Source organism: Dipodomys merriami, unplaced genomic scaffold (assembly GCF_024711535.1).
Source record: "Dipodomys merriami isolate MVZ:Mamm:240054 unplaced genomic scaffold, mDipMer1.0.p SCAF_50, whole genome shotgun sequence".
In the NCBI taxonomy this organism is placed as follows: domain Eukaryota; kingdom Metazoa; phylum Chordata; class Mammalia; order Rodentia; family Heteromyidae; genus Dipodomys; species Dipodomys merriami.
Genome location: NW_027206069.1, coordinates 6,702,919 through 6,717,661, shown reverse-complemented (window position 1 = coordinate 6,717,661; position 14,743 = coordinate 6,702,919). Strand labels below are relative to the sequence as shown.

At 40.6% G+C, this 14,743-nt stretch overlaps 1 protein-coding gene across 4 annotated transcripts in view; it reads right to left on the bottom strand.

The window, feature by feature from the left end:
- Positions 1-2,442: 2,442 nt before the first annotated feature.
- Positions 2,443-14,743, bottom strand: part of Atg2b (autophagy related 2B) — a 76,679-nt gene continuing 64,378 nt past the window's right edge. For 3 of the 4 annotated variants that reach the window (XM_069997629.1, XM_069997630.1, XM_069997631.1), the window contains 6 exons: positions 12,839-12,908; positions 11,763-11,845; positions 10,810-10,931; positions 10,445-10,599; positions 9,119-9,268; positions 2,443-5,913 (listed from right to left, as the gene is read on the bottom strand). In XM_069997629.1, coding sequence (XP_069853730.1) covers positions 5,683-5,913; positions 9,119-9,268; positions 10,445-10,599; positions 10,810-10,931; positions 11,763-11,845; positions 12,839-12,908 — 811 coding nt within the window. In that variant the 3' untranslated portion in view covers positions 2,443-5,682. The remainder of the gene's footprint in view (positions 5,914-9,118; positions 9,269-10,444; positions 10,600-10,809; positions 10,932-11,762; positions 11,846-12,838; positions 12,909-14,743) is intronic. The other variant, XR_011367141.1, reaches the window with a different exon arrangement.

Genomic DNA, 14,743 nt, shown 5'->3' with positions numbered 1-14,743 from the left:
GGCCCCAGCAATCATTCTGTAAGCACTGTTTTCTCCAACAAGCTGGAACTGGGCATCACTGAGGGCCGAGGCTCAGTGGGAAAGCCTGGTACCCAGCACACACTATAGCATTTGTCACAGCAACACTTCTTAAGGCATTAGTCTTTTTAAATGACAAATATTCCTTTAAGTAAAACGTTCCTCTAAGTGGGTTTATCCAAGTATTTGCCTAGGTCCCTAACGCCAAAATTAAAAGATGTATTAACCCATGATCACACTGTGAAGAAAACCCAAAGGAGGCAAGAGTGGCAACTTTAACACTGTATACCAAACACATCTGAGATTGCTGAGATTGGTGACAGAACTGGGCAAGGGAGTATTTAGTATTTAGCAAGAATCTGTTGCAAAGAAAACCACTAACCAACCCACAAACAAGGAAGTGGTAGCAGGTTAAGTCTTAAATCTGCTGTTAAGAGTGCCAAGAGCAAAGGAACAGCACTTCCTATTACAGGACTCACAGACCTGCCCACACAGCAGCACTCTGCAAAGACTCTGGAAACAGCTCTTGGAGGCAGACAAGACTCACATCTAAAGAAAAATCTGAAGAGCAAATGCTTCTGTTTTCTAGAGTATTATTCTTAATTTCATACTTTAGTCACACTAACAAAGTACATTTCCACAAAACATTTGCACATACCAGTATTCTTTTTCTTGGGGGGGGGGGGTGAGGGGGAAAGGTCAGTTGTGGGGCTTAAACTCAGGGCCTGAATATCAGTATTGTGTGTGTGTGTGTGTGTGTGTGTGTGTGTGTGTGTGTGTGTGTGTGTGAGAGAGAGAGAGAGAGAGAGAGAGAGGAGCCTGAACTCAGCCAGGATATCAGTATTCTGTGTGTGTGTGTGTGAGAGAGAGAGAGAGAGAGAGAGAGATGGAGCCTGAACTTGGCCAGGATATCAGTATTCTGTGTGTGTGTGCACGCGTGTGTGTGTGATGGAGCCTGAACTCGGCCTGGGCGCCGTCCCTCAGCTCTTCAGCTCAAGGCTAGCGCTCTAGCTAGCGCTCTAACACTTGAGCCACAGCACGCTTCTGATCTTTTCTGCTTATGTGGTGCTGAGGAATCAAACCCAGGGTCTCATGCGTGCAAGGCAAGCACTCTACCAATGAGCCACCTTCTCACCCTATGAATTCCAGCATTCTTAAATGCTTACTCCAAACAGAAAGTTGGGAAGCTAAGTGAAATAGACTTAGACTTGTGCGACGATAATTTGATGTCTAAAACAAATCAGGATGGACTACACAAGAGCTAAATTGGTACTCCTCCTAAACTTTTCAATGAAACGAAGTCCTGTGGGTCTAGCAGAAATAAATCAAGACAAATGCAACCAGAAATTAGAAGCTGCCAATACATATATGCAACATACATGGAAAGAGCAAAATGCAGACTGCTGTGGACAGAGAGACTGCTCTCTCAACCTCCTGGTGACCAGAGATGGAACTTCACCAACTGACATTACACTTACAATCACCTACCACAAAGCAGACAGCACCTGTGCTTACCATGAAGCAACATGATTAAAACCAGGGGGCCAAGGTAAGTCTCTGACTCCAATGTGTTACAAAAACGACTGACAGTCAAAAGATGAATGTTAACTCAAGCATCTCATCTCAAAAGAGCCTATCAAGGCAATTGCTGGAATGCTTTTTGTCTCAGGTGTACAGACAATCTGAGAAAAGGGAAATAACCACTTTATAAAACTGAATGATTTGCAAGTTAAAAGCAGCAATGAATCAATGGTGATGCACACCTACCAGCACAGACAGAGTGTGCCCAGCATATTCCCATTCCCGCAAAGGAGGAGTTTTTTTATAAAAGCAAGCTGGTGCTGGACACTGGTGGTCACACTGCCTGGGAGACAGGTGAGAGAATGTGGATGACAGCTCAAGACCAGCCCAGGAAGAAAAACTGGAGATTCCTTCTTAACCCAAAGCCAAGCAAATCCCACACTACGTAAGGAGCTAAGGTTGGGAGGATCACTGTACCAAGACAGCCTTGCAGGAAAGACCTTGAGACTCTCCAAAGACAAAGATGGATTCAGCAGCCTGCACCTGTGCTCCCAGAAATTATAGGAAACTAAAAGTGGTAGAGTGCAGCTCAGGTTCATGCCTAGGCAGGAAGCAAAACCCTATCCTAAATATAGCCAGTGGAAAAAATAGGGCTAGAGGTGAGGCTCAGTAATATCATGCCAATCTAACAAGCATGAAATCTTCAGCTCAAACCCCAGTACCACAGCAAAAAATGTTGGCACATTAAGCACTATATTATTGTTACATGAATAGAGTGACTATGTGTTCCAGTAAACCAAAATAAGATTTCCTGGTCACGAAAAATAAATGTTTTTCATTTATGACATACTTCAATACACTAAATAAACCATCTTTTTAACAAATCAAGACATGACTCAAATGTTTGTATTGAAGTTACTTTATTTTATACCAATTGGCATTCCAGTTGAAACAATTGCAGATAACAAAAGCGTATCACATCACATTCACTTAGACCTTTCAAGAAACTTGAAAACTTTACAGACTTCCTTCCTCAAGGGAAGAAGGGATGTAGGAAGTTCCCCATAACTCCACCCCCAAGTGAGGAATTTTACTTAATACACAGGAAGAAACTGGAAGAGAAATTGAGTGATTTAAATCTTGCAGCTTTTTCCATATATCACATTTACTGTAAAGACAGTTGATGTGTAACCCTGAAGCCATTTAGCATAAAGAGGATCCTTCATTTCACTTCATTCCACTCTGCCTGTAGTCACTCCTGTGGGTGAGAACATGTGGGTGCCAAGGATTAGAGACAAAGGACATTGAAAGGAAGCCAGTCTCTTGGGCAGACAGCCGCTGCAGGAGCAAACGTAGCTGTCTGCACAAAGTCACAAACCTCAGAACACTTCTTGGAGGAGATGGCTACTTAAAAGTGACACACAATAGGAGACTTTCTGGTATTTGGACATCTTAGGCACACTGCTACTTGGAAAGGTATTTTTTTTTTTGTTTTCTTTCATGATGAAAGTTTTTGTGTCAAATATGTATGCTATATGTGAGAATCCAAACAGACCCAAACTTCAATAAAACTAAGACCTAGTGCTGTGAGGTCTGCAAGTAACCATGTTTTCTCTTTTGAAAGGCAAAGGTCAATGGACAGTCTAGGAATAAGTAATAGTAATGCAGGGACAGACAGGAAAGGAAAAAATGGGGGGAGGGTCCTAAATCAGCCCCATTTGAAAGTTACAGCCTTTGCTTTTTCTCTCTATAATATGAAGTCAGTTTAACTTGTCAGCAATACTGCGGGGGCTGAACGTCACTGAAATCTTGACCAAGTCTGCTTACCTGGATTCCTTGGGGAGACTGTAGAGACTCAAATCAGCAATCAGTGGATACATGCAGTCTATTCCAGCAAGTGGTGTCACATCCAGCTCAACCCCACAGGCACAGCCATGGTTCAGATGTGATCACTGAGACCTAAAGCAGCTTCAGTTCAGGTGTGTTGTGACCAGAGAGCTCTTCCATGATGACATTCACCCTGTGAGTGGCCGGGGACTAGGCACTGCTCTGAGACTATGACATACATGCTGCCTGATCATCCCCAATCCCTACTGGACTTTGTCGCAGAAACCCCTCCAAATCCAGAGCAGTATTCTAAGGTTTAGTGAGCTTCAATGGCTTGGCCAGGTCAGCCATCTGCTTTGCAAGTGCAAATCTGGCAATCCAAAGATACCACTAACTCGTGATCATGTTACCCATGACAACACAGAAATCTCAACACTTTTTTAAAAAGCAAAGAATATTTTGGCTCTTTACCCAAAATGAATCAACCCCTGAGAATGAATCTCTGAGAGATACAAGGTTTCTGTATCCACACTGTGATACAATCTGTGGCAGGTACTAAAGGGTAGAACAGAGAGAAGCATGGAGTTGTATTTAAGATACATGTTTAAATGGGCTTTATAATGTAAATCAGCTGAAAGTGGGCAAAGAAAAGGATCATTATTCTGCCACCTGGAATATAACTGACTTAAGTACAACTACAGAGAAGAGATTTTACAGTTGGGTTGTGTTTCAGTTTGATTAATCCTAACAGGTGACATACATGCACCACGGTAAGGTCACAGCAAATACCAGAGTAGGAGAGCAGCCCCTCCTGACACAGAAGCAGGCTGGACTGCCATGGCAAAAGTCAGCACCCGGTTCAGTCCATTCAGGCCACACCCTGTGCAGACTCCATTCTACAGGGAATGCCTGAACAAGTGTTCATTCTTAGCATTGTCTTTTAAGTCTCCCAATAGTAAAAAGTAAAAATAAAATATATAAATGCTATCACCATTTTTATAAATTCTAAACATCTGGATTTGGGGTTTGTGTTGCCTCTGTATTCAGAAGAACTAGAGAATAAAACCACTTTAATTTTCATTTTCCAAATTGTAAAGAGAATAGCAAATTCACCTTATTGAGATCCCAGACACACTTTAGAACTCCACTAAGCAAGTTTAACTGGGGCATGATAGGAAGCCCCACAATTTCTTCTGCAGGATCACTCCCCAGGCAGGGGCATATATGCTAACAACCAGGAGGGAGTCTTCAGATAGATCACAGAACCGCATCTATAAATATGCTCTAAGGAAAGTAAAATATTCATAGAAGCATAGAATAATTTACCTTTAAATAAAAACTTTATTCGTTCCTGACAGGTTATCAAAATGTACATTGTTAACCAAGTAAAAATGGTACTTTGAATTAGCTGACTACAGCATTATTTGGAAGATTTTTATTTTTCAAAGAGTAACACCCACTTTCAATCTCCCTGTCCACACACTGACAACAAACTCGTATTATACCTGCTTTAAAATCAAACATATCAATTATATGGGCCCTGGTTCACTATACAATGAGCTTTTTCACTTATACTTAAAAATAAAGGTAACTATTATTTGGGGGTTACTTTCCCCAAAACTTTCAGACACATTTACTCTGCTTCATATTTTATAAGTGATTTTGTAAATGACATAAAGAATACAGCACATGACTTGCATTATCTGAACACACACATACACACACGCACTCTCACACACACATACACACACAGGATAAAGTGCAACACAAAAGACAATGTCTGTGACATTCACTTTCTCTGTCCCCACAGGATTTTCCAGGGAATTGGGAAGGGCATAGACATACAATCCCACAGAGCACACTACGCTTTCTCACTGACACAGTATTGGAAATCCTTTTTTGCTTTGCTTCCCCTGTAGCTTTTGTTGCTATAAGGGGAAAAGTCAGCTCCTCAGAGCTACAAACATGTTCCCCGGTGCTTCCCGAATACACCAAGGTTTTGGAGCATTCTACACTGTAAAAGGAGGTTTCCAATGTCTGTAAGGAGATTTACAAGCATCTGAGTAAATGTAAGCATTCTACTTGGCAGCGAATGCTTTGACACCAACCACTCAACGTTTCTACAGGACAGTACCAAACTAGCCCTAAAATGTCAGGTTTTGGTTGCATGTTGTTTTGACATTAAATTACAACTAAAGGATGCTTTTGTTCCTGAGATGAACACAATAAAATAAATGAGCTTTCTCTAAAGCTGCTGGCAGGACACGGTGCCTTACATGCACTCTCACCCTCTTCATGACCAGTCACAAGGGAACATCAATCTTCCCCATGGCGCCATTTCTGAGATTCATCTTGCCGAACATCTGGTCTAATTTGGTTTCTCATGCCACCTAACACATTTGATGTTGCTTCTGTGGCAACAATGAGAGGTTTCACCACTGCTGGAGGAATCTGGCGCAGGACTTCACCCACAGCACCAGTTACCCCTCTGCTCTCATGCTCCCGAGCAGCTGTTTCATAAATGGTTTGAGCTGTATCTGCAATTCCCTGCACAGAGGGTAGGAGGAGAGAAGAGGGCGGAAAATGACTGGTCAAAAATGTCCAATTATTCTCAACTATATATAGTTAGTACAATTAATTAACCAATATCATGTCTATCATTTACAAAGCAGAAAACCCCCTGCTTTTGAAAGGACTCAGTGTAATGGAAAAATATTCTATAGGAAAGACTCAGTATTGTGTTCTGACAGCAGTCCATGTGAAACCCAGGCAATGTTCACTTCCTTCCTAGGAAACTCACAGATCCTTAGTGATCCCAGAGCAGGTTCTCTCCAGTGTACCCTCTAATCAAGCTGACCCAGTCAACTACTTCCTACACCGCACCCTTGCTGAAGGACTCGCACCTTCTGTGCAACTTAAGAAACAGTTCCACTAAGCTCTAGGAAACCATTTGTTTTGGTTGAAACTCGTGGCCATGGATCTGAAAAGATAATTATGGAACATTCAATTAAGATAAAGTCAAACAGAACACTTCATGGATTAAATAGAAAATGCTAAGAGCATAAAGCAGGAACCTTTGTGTTTGTTTGTTTTGTTTTAATGATGAGAAACAAGCTGCATTTCCATCTTTCTTCTTAAGATACAACATTAATCACAACTTCAGCTTTGAGGCTATTGGTGTGAATGTGGTTAGGCAGTTAAATGGTAAACTTCATATGCTGTTTGCCATTTATCTAACTCAGAAATCTCTAAAGGACATGGGGTACTGTTCCATTTGACAGCTTTAGTAACTAAGAGAGCTTAAAGGAACTCTGGGTTCTGTAGAGAAATCCAAGACCTCTTTCTCACCTAGAATCTTGCTAACATTTTGGCAAGCTAACAAAGAATCATTGATTCCTAGAGAGGAACACTATGGGGCACGTGTGAGTACATGGTTCAGAAAAACAAGAAGGTAAGTGGTATTTGAAAACTATCTAGAACAGGGGTAGGAAGGTGGCTCAGTGATAGAGTGCTTGCCTTGCATGCATGAGGCCCTGGGTTCAATTCCTCAGCACCACATAAGCAGAAAAAGCTGGAAGTGGTGCTATGGCTCAAGTGGTAGAGTGCTAGCCTTGAGCTGAAGGGCTGAGGGACAGCACCCAGGCCCAGAGTTCAGGCTCCATGACCAACAAAAACAAACAAAAAAAAAAAAAAACTATCTAGAACAGCCAGTAAGAGCAATCTTAAATACAACTAAGACTTAAGCTTAGACATATTCCCACATTACCTTCCTCTCCACCAGCATCCAACCAACAATAAACAGAAGGTAGTGTAACAATCAACCAAATTTAGAGATACAGAAGGAAATCTAAAATCAGCCCCAGTGTTTAGTTGTATGACCCTAGACAAGTCATTAAAATATTATCTATCTCCTATGGTGTTTGTTAGCATTAAATGCAGTGGGCTCATCTACTCAGCTGAACAAAGCTTAGAGGACAGGGAGTACTGTACATGAACCTTACTGCCTTCAACAGAAATGCCTGACCTGAACTCAGCAAACTTCCTGTAGAAGGCCAATTAAGTTGTAGAGATTTATAACCACAGATTATGTTCACATATTCTTTTTCTCTTTCTTTTTTCTTTTGGTTGGTCATGGGGCTTGAACTCTGGGCGTGGGTGCGGTCCCTGAGTTCTTCAGCTCAAGGCTAAGCACTCTACCTCTTGAGCCACAGCACCACTTCCAGTATTCTGGTGGTTTATTGGAGATGAGAGTCTCACAGGGACTTTCCTACCCAGACTGGCTTTGAGCCAGGATCTCAGCCTCTTGAGTAGCTAGGATTACAGGTGTGAGCGATCAATGCCCAGCTTTGCTTTCTTTAATACTTGTTTCTGATCATAAAACAGGTTCCTGCTTTATGTAATAAAATGTTGTTTGGCTTTTCATTTTAACTGAATATTCCAGTTATCTTTTCCTAGCCAATAATTTAAAATAAAGTGGAAAATTTCCTTGAGCTTTTTATAAGTTGCAAAAACTATCATTAGTGCCAAAACTTATACAAAAATAAGCAGAGACAAGATATTAGCTACAAACTAGTCTGCTAACCCTTGACTTAAAAGATGAGCTATCTGTGAATCACCTGAGATGTTTTTTCTTCATTTCTGACTTATTAATATTTAAATGAAAGAAGTATTTATCACCATTTAGGGAGCTCTATTTATAAAGACATTCTAGTACTGAATTAAAATTCACTGTAACTATCCCAATCCATGTTTACCATTCTCACCTCTCTGCTTTTATTTTTTCTACTGTCAGCTTTAGAGAGAGAAAAAAGGAATTTTATACCCAATTCCCTGAGACCTCCAAAGCTACTGCTGTCAGGTGACCTACTGGCCCAGGTCTCTTGGCTTGTTATCAGAACATGACTGAACAATCATCTTTAATGAGATTCTGAAGCATAAGTCTTAGGTGCAATGACTGAAAATTTCTTTGAGTTTCATTAAACTGGGAAACGCTCCTGACAGTACACAGGAAGACCCAGGGGCTCACTGGTATACCTGTCAGAGAGCAGCTTAGCAATAGTTAATATTATTAATATACTCAGTATTTATTGTGTTTCCCAGAGTTAACGCTTGCCAATTCCCTGAAAGACAAAAATGAATACTTCCTGTTGCTATGTTTTATGGGTGGGGGAACAGGAGGAAGAGGGAAGTGTGGTAAAGTCATGCAATGAAATACTATAAAGTCATTTAAATTATATTACATGTAGACACATGGATACAGCTTGAAAAAATTAAGCTGCAAAATAATACATGATGCTACATTTATGTAAACTTAAAATATAAACACTGGTATGTTTTGCTCATGAACATATGTAACAAAACTTTTATAAAGTCAGGAACAGAAAATGTGTGCCACCCTCAGGACACGGAGGCATGGGAATAAGATGACTGGCCACTCACACAAAGGTAGTAAACAACCCCAATTAAACAGCAAAGTAATGCAGATCAGTCGCATTAAAAGCAGATGCCAAGTCCACAGGCCCGGGTTTCTGCCCTTCCCTGCACACTTCTATGTGAAGACAGAGGATCAGTCTGCTCATTGCTCAATCACAACCTCGCCCTCCTCTTTCCCTTCCCACAGATGTGCCCCAGTCTGCCGCTGGCAGCTCCTCTTTCATTCCCAGGAATTTCCTCAAAGCCATTAAAATCAATGACTACTCTGGGTGGAAGCCAAGAAAGCTTGCAGACAAGTTAGAGGGCGCCAGCTACATACCTCCTTCACAACACTGTATGCCTTGGCCACACCTTCCCTCAGGTCTACCGGCTGGTGGGCTAAGCGGTGATGAGGAAATCTTTTGGTCTTCCTGGGCTCAATGGAGAGGGTACCAGGAGACACCATGTCATAAGCAGTCTCTGCTGCTGCCTGCATCATTTTATAGGAAGGAAAAAATGAATTAGAAGACAGTCTGGACAGCTAGGTACCAAAAGTCCAACAGTGCCCTCTGATGGGGAGCAAGGAAAACACATATCCCTACAGACATTTCTAGTTTACAATTTTTGTTACTGGAACAGGAAAGATAATTTACAGCTCCAGTTTGCCCTGAGCTATCTTGTTCAGTCCATTCCTCTCAACTGAGAATACTCAATATATTCATGTTCTCAATGGCAAAGCAAATTTTGATACTACTACTATTTTACTGGTTATGCTATCTTAGATTTAGCTATTTTCATATAGAGTGCTTTAAAAAAAACTCCTAATTTAACAATTATTTACCTGACATAGGCAAACAAACCTGATACATATTCCATAGCCTTATTCTACTAATTAGTAAGTACTAAGCAGTAAAATGAACATGAAAGCCAGGTGTGATGGTGTGGTAGTATATGCCTGTAGTCCCAGCATTTGGGAGAATGAAGCAAAAGGGCAGAGAGTTAAAAGGCAGCCTAGAGACATAGCAAGATCGTATAATCTTTTAAAAAAAAAAAGGGTGGGGGGAGGCCTGGGAATGTGGCTTAGTGGTAGAGTGCTTGCCTATCATGCATGAAGCTCTGGGTTCAGTTCCTCAGTACACATAAACAGAAAAAGCCAGAAGTGATGCGATGGCTCGAGTGGTAGAAGAAACTCAAGGATAGTGCCCAGGCCCTGAGTTCAAGCCCCAGGACTGGCAAAAGAAAAAAAAAAAGGAAAAAGAAAAAAAGAAAGAAAAAAGAATAGAAACAAAATATATAAATTCTTTTTTTTTTTTTTTGGTCGGTCGTGGGGCTTGAACTCTGGGCCTGGGCGCTGTCCCTCAGCTCTTCAGCTCAAGGCGAGCACTCTACCACTTGAGCTACAGCGCCACTTCCGGTTTTCTGGTGGTTTATTGGAGATAGGAGTTTCACGGTCTCTCCTGCCCGGGCTGGCTTTGAACCGCAATCCTCAGATCTCAGCCTCCTGAGTAGCTAGGATTACAGGCGTGAGCCACCAGCGCCCGGCTTATAAATTCATTATTAAGTAATATCTACTTTCAACATTTTGTACATTTTCTCAAAGCACAATTTTAACAAAATTTTAAAATAGCTCTTTTTTGCGGAGATGGGGTAGGTAGGTGAAAGATACCTGTATGGTCTGAACCATTCTGTTGGTGAGTTCTAGAGCAGCCATTGCTGTGGAGGTGCCAAAGGAAGCAGCGCCTCTCTGGAACCCTCTGACAATGCGGCCATCCTTCCGGTACTGTTCTATGGGTAGCCAGACCAAGTCCTTCAGGCCTTGTACTAAAACAGCCAACACAAAAAACGTCAACATGAGCATGTGAGAATAAAACTGCTGCCATTCCAATCCTGGAGGTTTGAACCCCAAAACTAGTGACAAAGTTTTGTGTGTGTCAGTCTACATGTAGGTTTTCTAGAAAAATGTTTTTCACATAGACTCTCAATGGCATTTGTAAGCCAAAAGTGTTAAAAACAAAAACAAAAACAACTCACCTAATTGTACTAGTGAATGCATAGGTCCAACACCACCCAGGATTCCTGGCAACTGGTTCTTCTTAATGTCATTAAGCCACTCAGTGATCGCATATGAGAATAACTTATCAACACCTAGTAAACTAGAGAAAATGGCTATTAGTATAAAGGACAAATAAAGTTATGCACTTAAATAAAGTTGTTTCTTTAGTTAAAACACAATTTACCAATCATAAAGTTAATTTTTTAGTCTTATGAAGAAATGGCTCACTGGGTGCTGGTGGCTCATGCCTCTAAATCCTAATTCTCAGGAGGCTGAGATCTAAGAACTGTAGTTTGAAGCCAGCCCAGAAAAGTCGGTGAGACTCAAGTGATAGAGCACTAGCCTTGAGCAAAAATGTACAGGGACAACACACCCAGGTCCTAAGGTTCAAGCCCCAGGACTAGCACAGGGAAAAAAAAAAAAGTGGCTAAACATTTTTAAGACAAATAAAACAAACCACTGAACTCCCTACTTGAATTCCCCTTATTCCTCTCTTCTCTCTTCATATGTATCTCTCTCTACACACCAATATGATATAAACAGATACATAAAGTCCAACTATAATGATGATAATATCTCCACATCTTAGGTAATGTGTTTCTTGAACACCTAAGTTCTGGCATAGGCTTAACCCAGAGCCTGTAAATTGATACTAACTGCTACTACAAACCATAATCTTGTGAATTTTCAGTTTCTTCTCTGAATAAGCTAATTGACAACAGGAAATTGTTTAAAACACCATAAACTATAGCTATTTTTGATAAATATTATACTCTATTCCAACAACTTTATTTTCTCAGAATAAAAATTAATCCTAATCAGTAAGAATCTTCTCAAAAATGAGTTCTCTGTTAATAACACAGTAAACTAGTTAAATGATGACTGCTTGCTATGAAGTCTCAACTTTTTAGTACATTCTAAGCTAGCTTACCCATGCCGATAGAAGAGCCTTTTCAGCTTCAGTTCAGAGCAGTTTAGCTGAGCCAGGCCAATCAAAATCCCAGCTAATGTACCCTTTAAAATGAAAAAGGCCAAATTACTATGTAAATTAAGGAGAGACTCAACATTTAACACAGCTAAATATTTTTTTTTTTGGTCCAGTTGTGGGGCCTGAACTCTGGGCCTGGGCACTGTCCCTCAGCTCTTCAGCTCAAGGCAAGCGCTCTACCACTTGAGCCATAGCGCCACTTCCGGCTTTTTTCTTTTTGCTTATGTGGTGCTGAGGAATTGAACCCAGGGCCTCATGCATGCAAGGCAAGCACTCTACCACTGAGCCACCTTCCCAGCCCACAGCTAAATATTTCTGAAAGAAGCTAAAATACTTGAAATACTTACAGGAAAACTATACAGTATGTACAACTGACCTATAGTCATGGCTAAGTAAATAATATTTACTTTAAAAACAGAATTTAAAAACCTTGAATTTCAGCTGGTGGCTTACTTCTGTAATTCTAGCTATTCAAGAGGCTGACACTTGTGAGGATTGCATTTTGAAGCCAGCCCAGGCAGAAAGATTCTAGAAACTCTATCTCTAACCAGCAAAATGCTGGAGGACTGGAGGTGTGGCTCAAGTGGTAAAGTGCCAGCCATGAACAGAAAAAGTCAAGTAAGTGTGAGGATCTGAGTTTTAGACACAGTATAGGCACAAAAACCACAAATCAAACAACAACAACAAAAACTCTTGTACCTCAAATGTCTAACACACACATACACACACACAGTGGATGACAGAGCAAAGTTTTAAGAAACTGAGCTCACTGAAGGACCTCAGTTCAAAGCCGGCCTAAGCAGGTCCAAGAGATTTCAATTAACTAGCAAAAGTAGAAGTGTGGCTCAAGTGGTAGAGTACCAGCCTTAGGTGAAAAAGCCAAGCAAGAGTTCAGTTCAATGCTGTGATGTCAAGCCCCAATGCCAGTGCCAAACAAACAAAACAAAACAACAACAACAAACTGCATCCAATAGAAAAATCAGGTAATTTTGTAGAACATATCTATGCAGTTTCCAAACCTGATCCATTGAAACATGTTTGCCATGATAATCAAGTCGAATAGGAACTTCCGCAGTGAACCTGAATTCTCTGGAGATAAACGAAGGAAGGGAGTTACTTATATTCAACATTATTGATCATGGTAATTAGATATAAATTCCTCTGCTTAAAACTAAAGAATAAAAATAAAACACAAAATAAATAAACAGTTATGGCCTAATTTAAAAAGAATGTCTTTTAGCTCTACTTTTTGGTAAGGTAAATCCATATGTGGCTAAATAGATGTCTAAACAGACTCAAACATCTAAGCTATTCATCAGCTGTATTAATTAGTAACATTTATATCTGCTTTTTCTCCACAAAACCCTTTTCTTAGTTTAATTTTTATTAATGTCTACTCTTTGAAACATTACTTTGTTTAGCCTTAACACATACTAGAACAAATTAACAAAAGTGAACTTCAAGCAGATTAGTAAGTCAATCAATATAATCATTACAAGAGATAAAACAGAGAAAAGGCAAAATCATTATTCTAGCTTTAAGTAGAAATAGCAAGGTCAGACAAGAATCTCGGATTTAGCAATTACATAGGAGGCTCTCTACACCTCAATGTCCTGATAAGTAAGTTTTAATTATGCCATTAGCAAATTTCAGTGAGAATTCATGAGATTAATGCTGGTGAATTCTGGGAGGATGAAATTATAATCAATACACTGATACTATGTGGCAAGTGAATGCTCTTGCTCCTACAGAATTAATATTGGTGGTTACATCCCTCCATACCTACAATTTAATAGAAAGCTGTGTTCCACCAGTCTCTACAAGAAGCAGGCCCCCACATCAACCTGAACATACATCTCCTTCTTCATTTCCCACTTTTCTCCACAATAAAACATTTACTTCGTTTGTTTGTTTTTGTTTTTGTTTTTGTTTTTTGGGTCCGGTCGTGGGGCCTGAACTCTGGGCCTGGGCACTGTCCCTCAGCTCTTCTGTTCAAGGCTAGCGCTCTACCACTTGAGCCACAGCGCCACTTCCGGCTTTTTTTCTTTTTGGTTATGTGGTGCTGAGGAATCGACCCCAGGGCCTCATGCATGCAAGGCAAGCGCTCTACCACTGAGCCACCTTCCTAGCCCTACTTCGTTTGTTTGTATAACCAATTCAGATTCTTTTATTTGTCAAACTAGTCAGTATATATGGGGGAGGAGGAAGACTATTATGCCAACCACTGGAAAAAGCACCAAACTATATGGCTTTTATTTTCTAGTCCCGACTCTATCACTTGAGCCAAGCCTCCACTTCCAGCTTTTTGCTAGTTAAATGGAGATAAAGAGTCTCTTGAATTTTCCTGGGCTGGCTTGGAACCTTAATCTACAAATCTCAGACTCCTGAGTAACTAGGATAGTAAGTGTGAGCTATTGGCACCCAATAAAGATAGACTATTTTTAATAGAAAGTTTTCTCAAAACAAAAAGATTGCTGTGGAAAAATAAGGAGGCTCTTATTTGGGAGCAAAAATGCTTAGAATCATCAGAGGTCCCCTATATCAGAATCTAATTTTTTTTACTTTTTCGGTATTGGGATTGAACCCAGGGCTTTTGCCCATGAAAGACACTCACGCTACCAGTTGACCCATGCTGCCCCCATCCCTTTTGTTTCTGAAACAAGATCTTACTAACTCTGCCCAGACTGGCCTGAACTTATATCTCTCCTGCCTCCTAATTAGGTGGGATTATAGACATGTGACACTATGTCTTTGTTGTTGAAGGCTTGAATTCAGAGCCTTGCACTTGACTGGCTTACTTCTTCAGCTTAAGCCAGGCCTCCAGTCTGGCTTTTTGCTAGTTATTTTGAGATGTAATGCCATAGACTTTTCTGCCTAGCTGGCTCTGAACCAATATCCTCCAGATCTTGGCCTTAGAAGTAGCA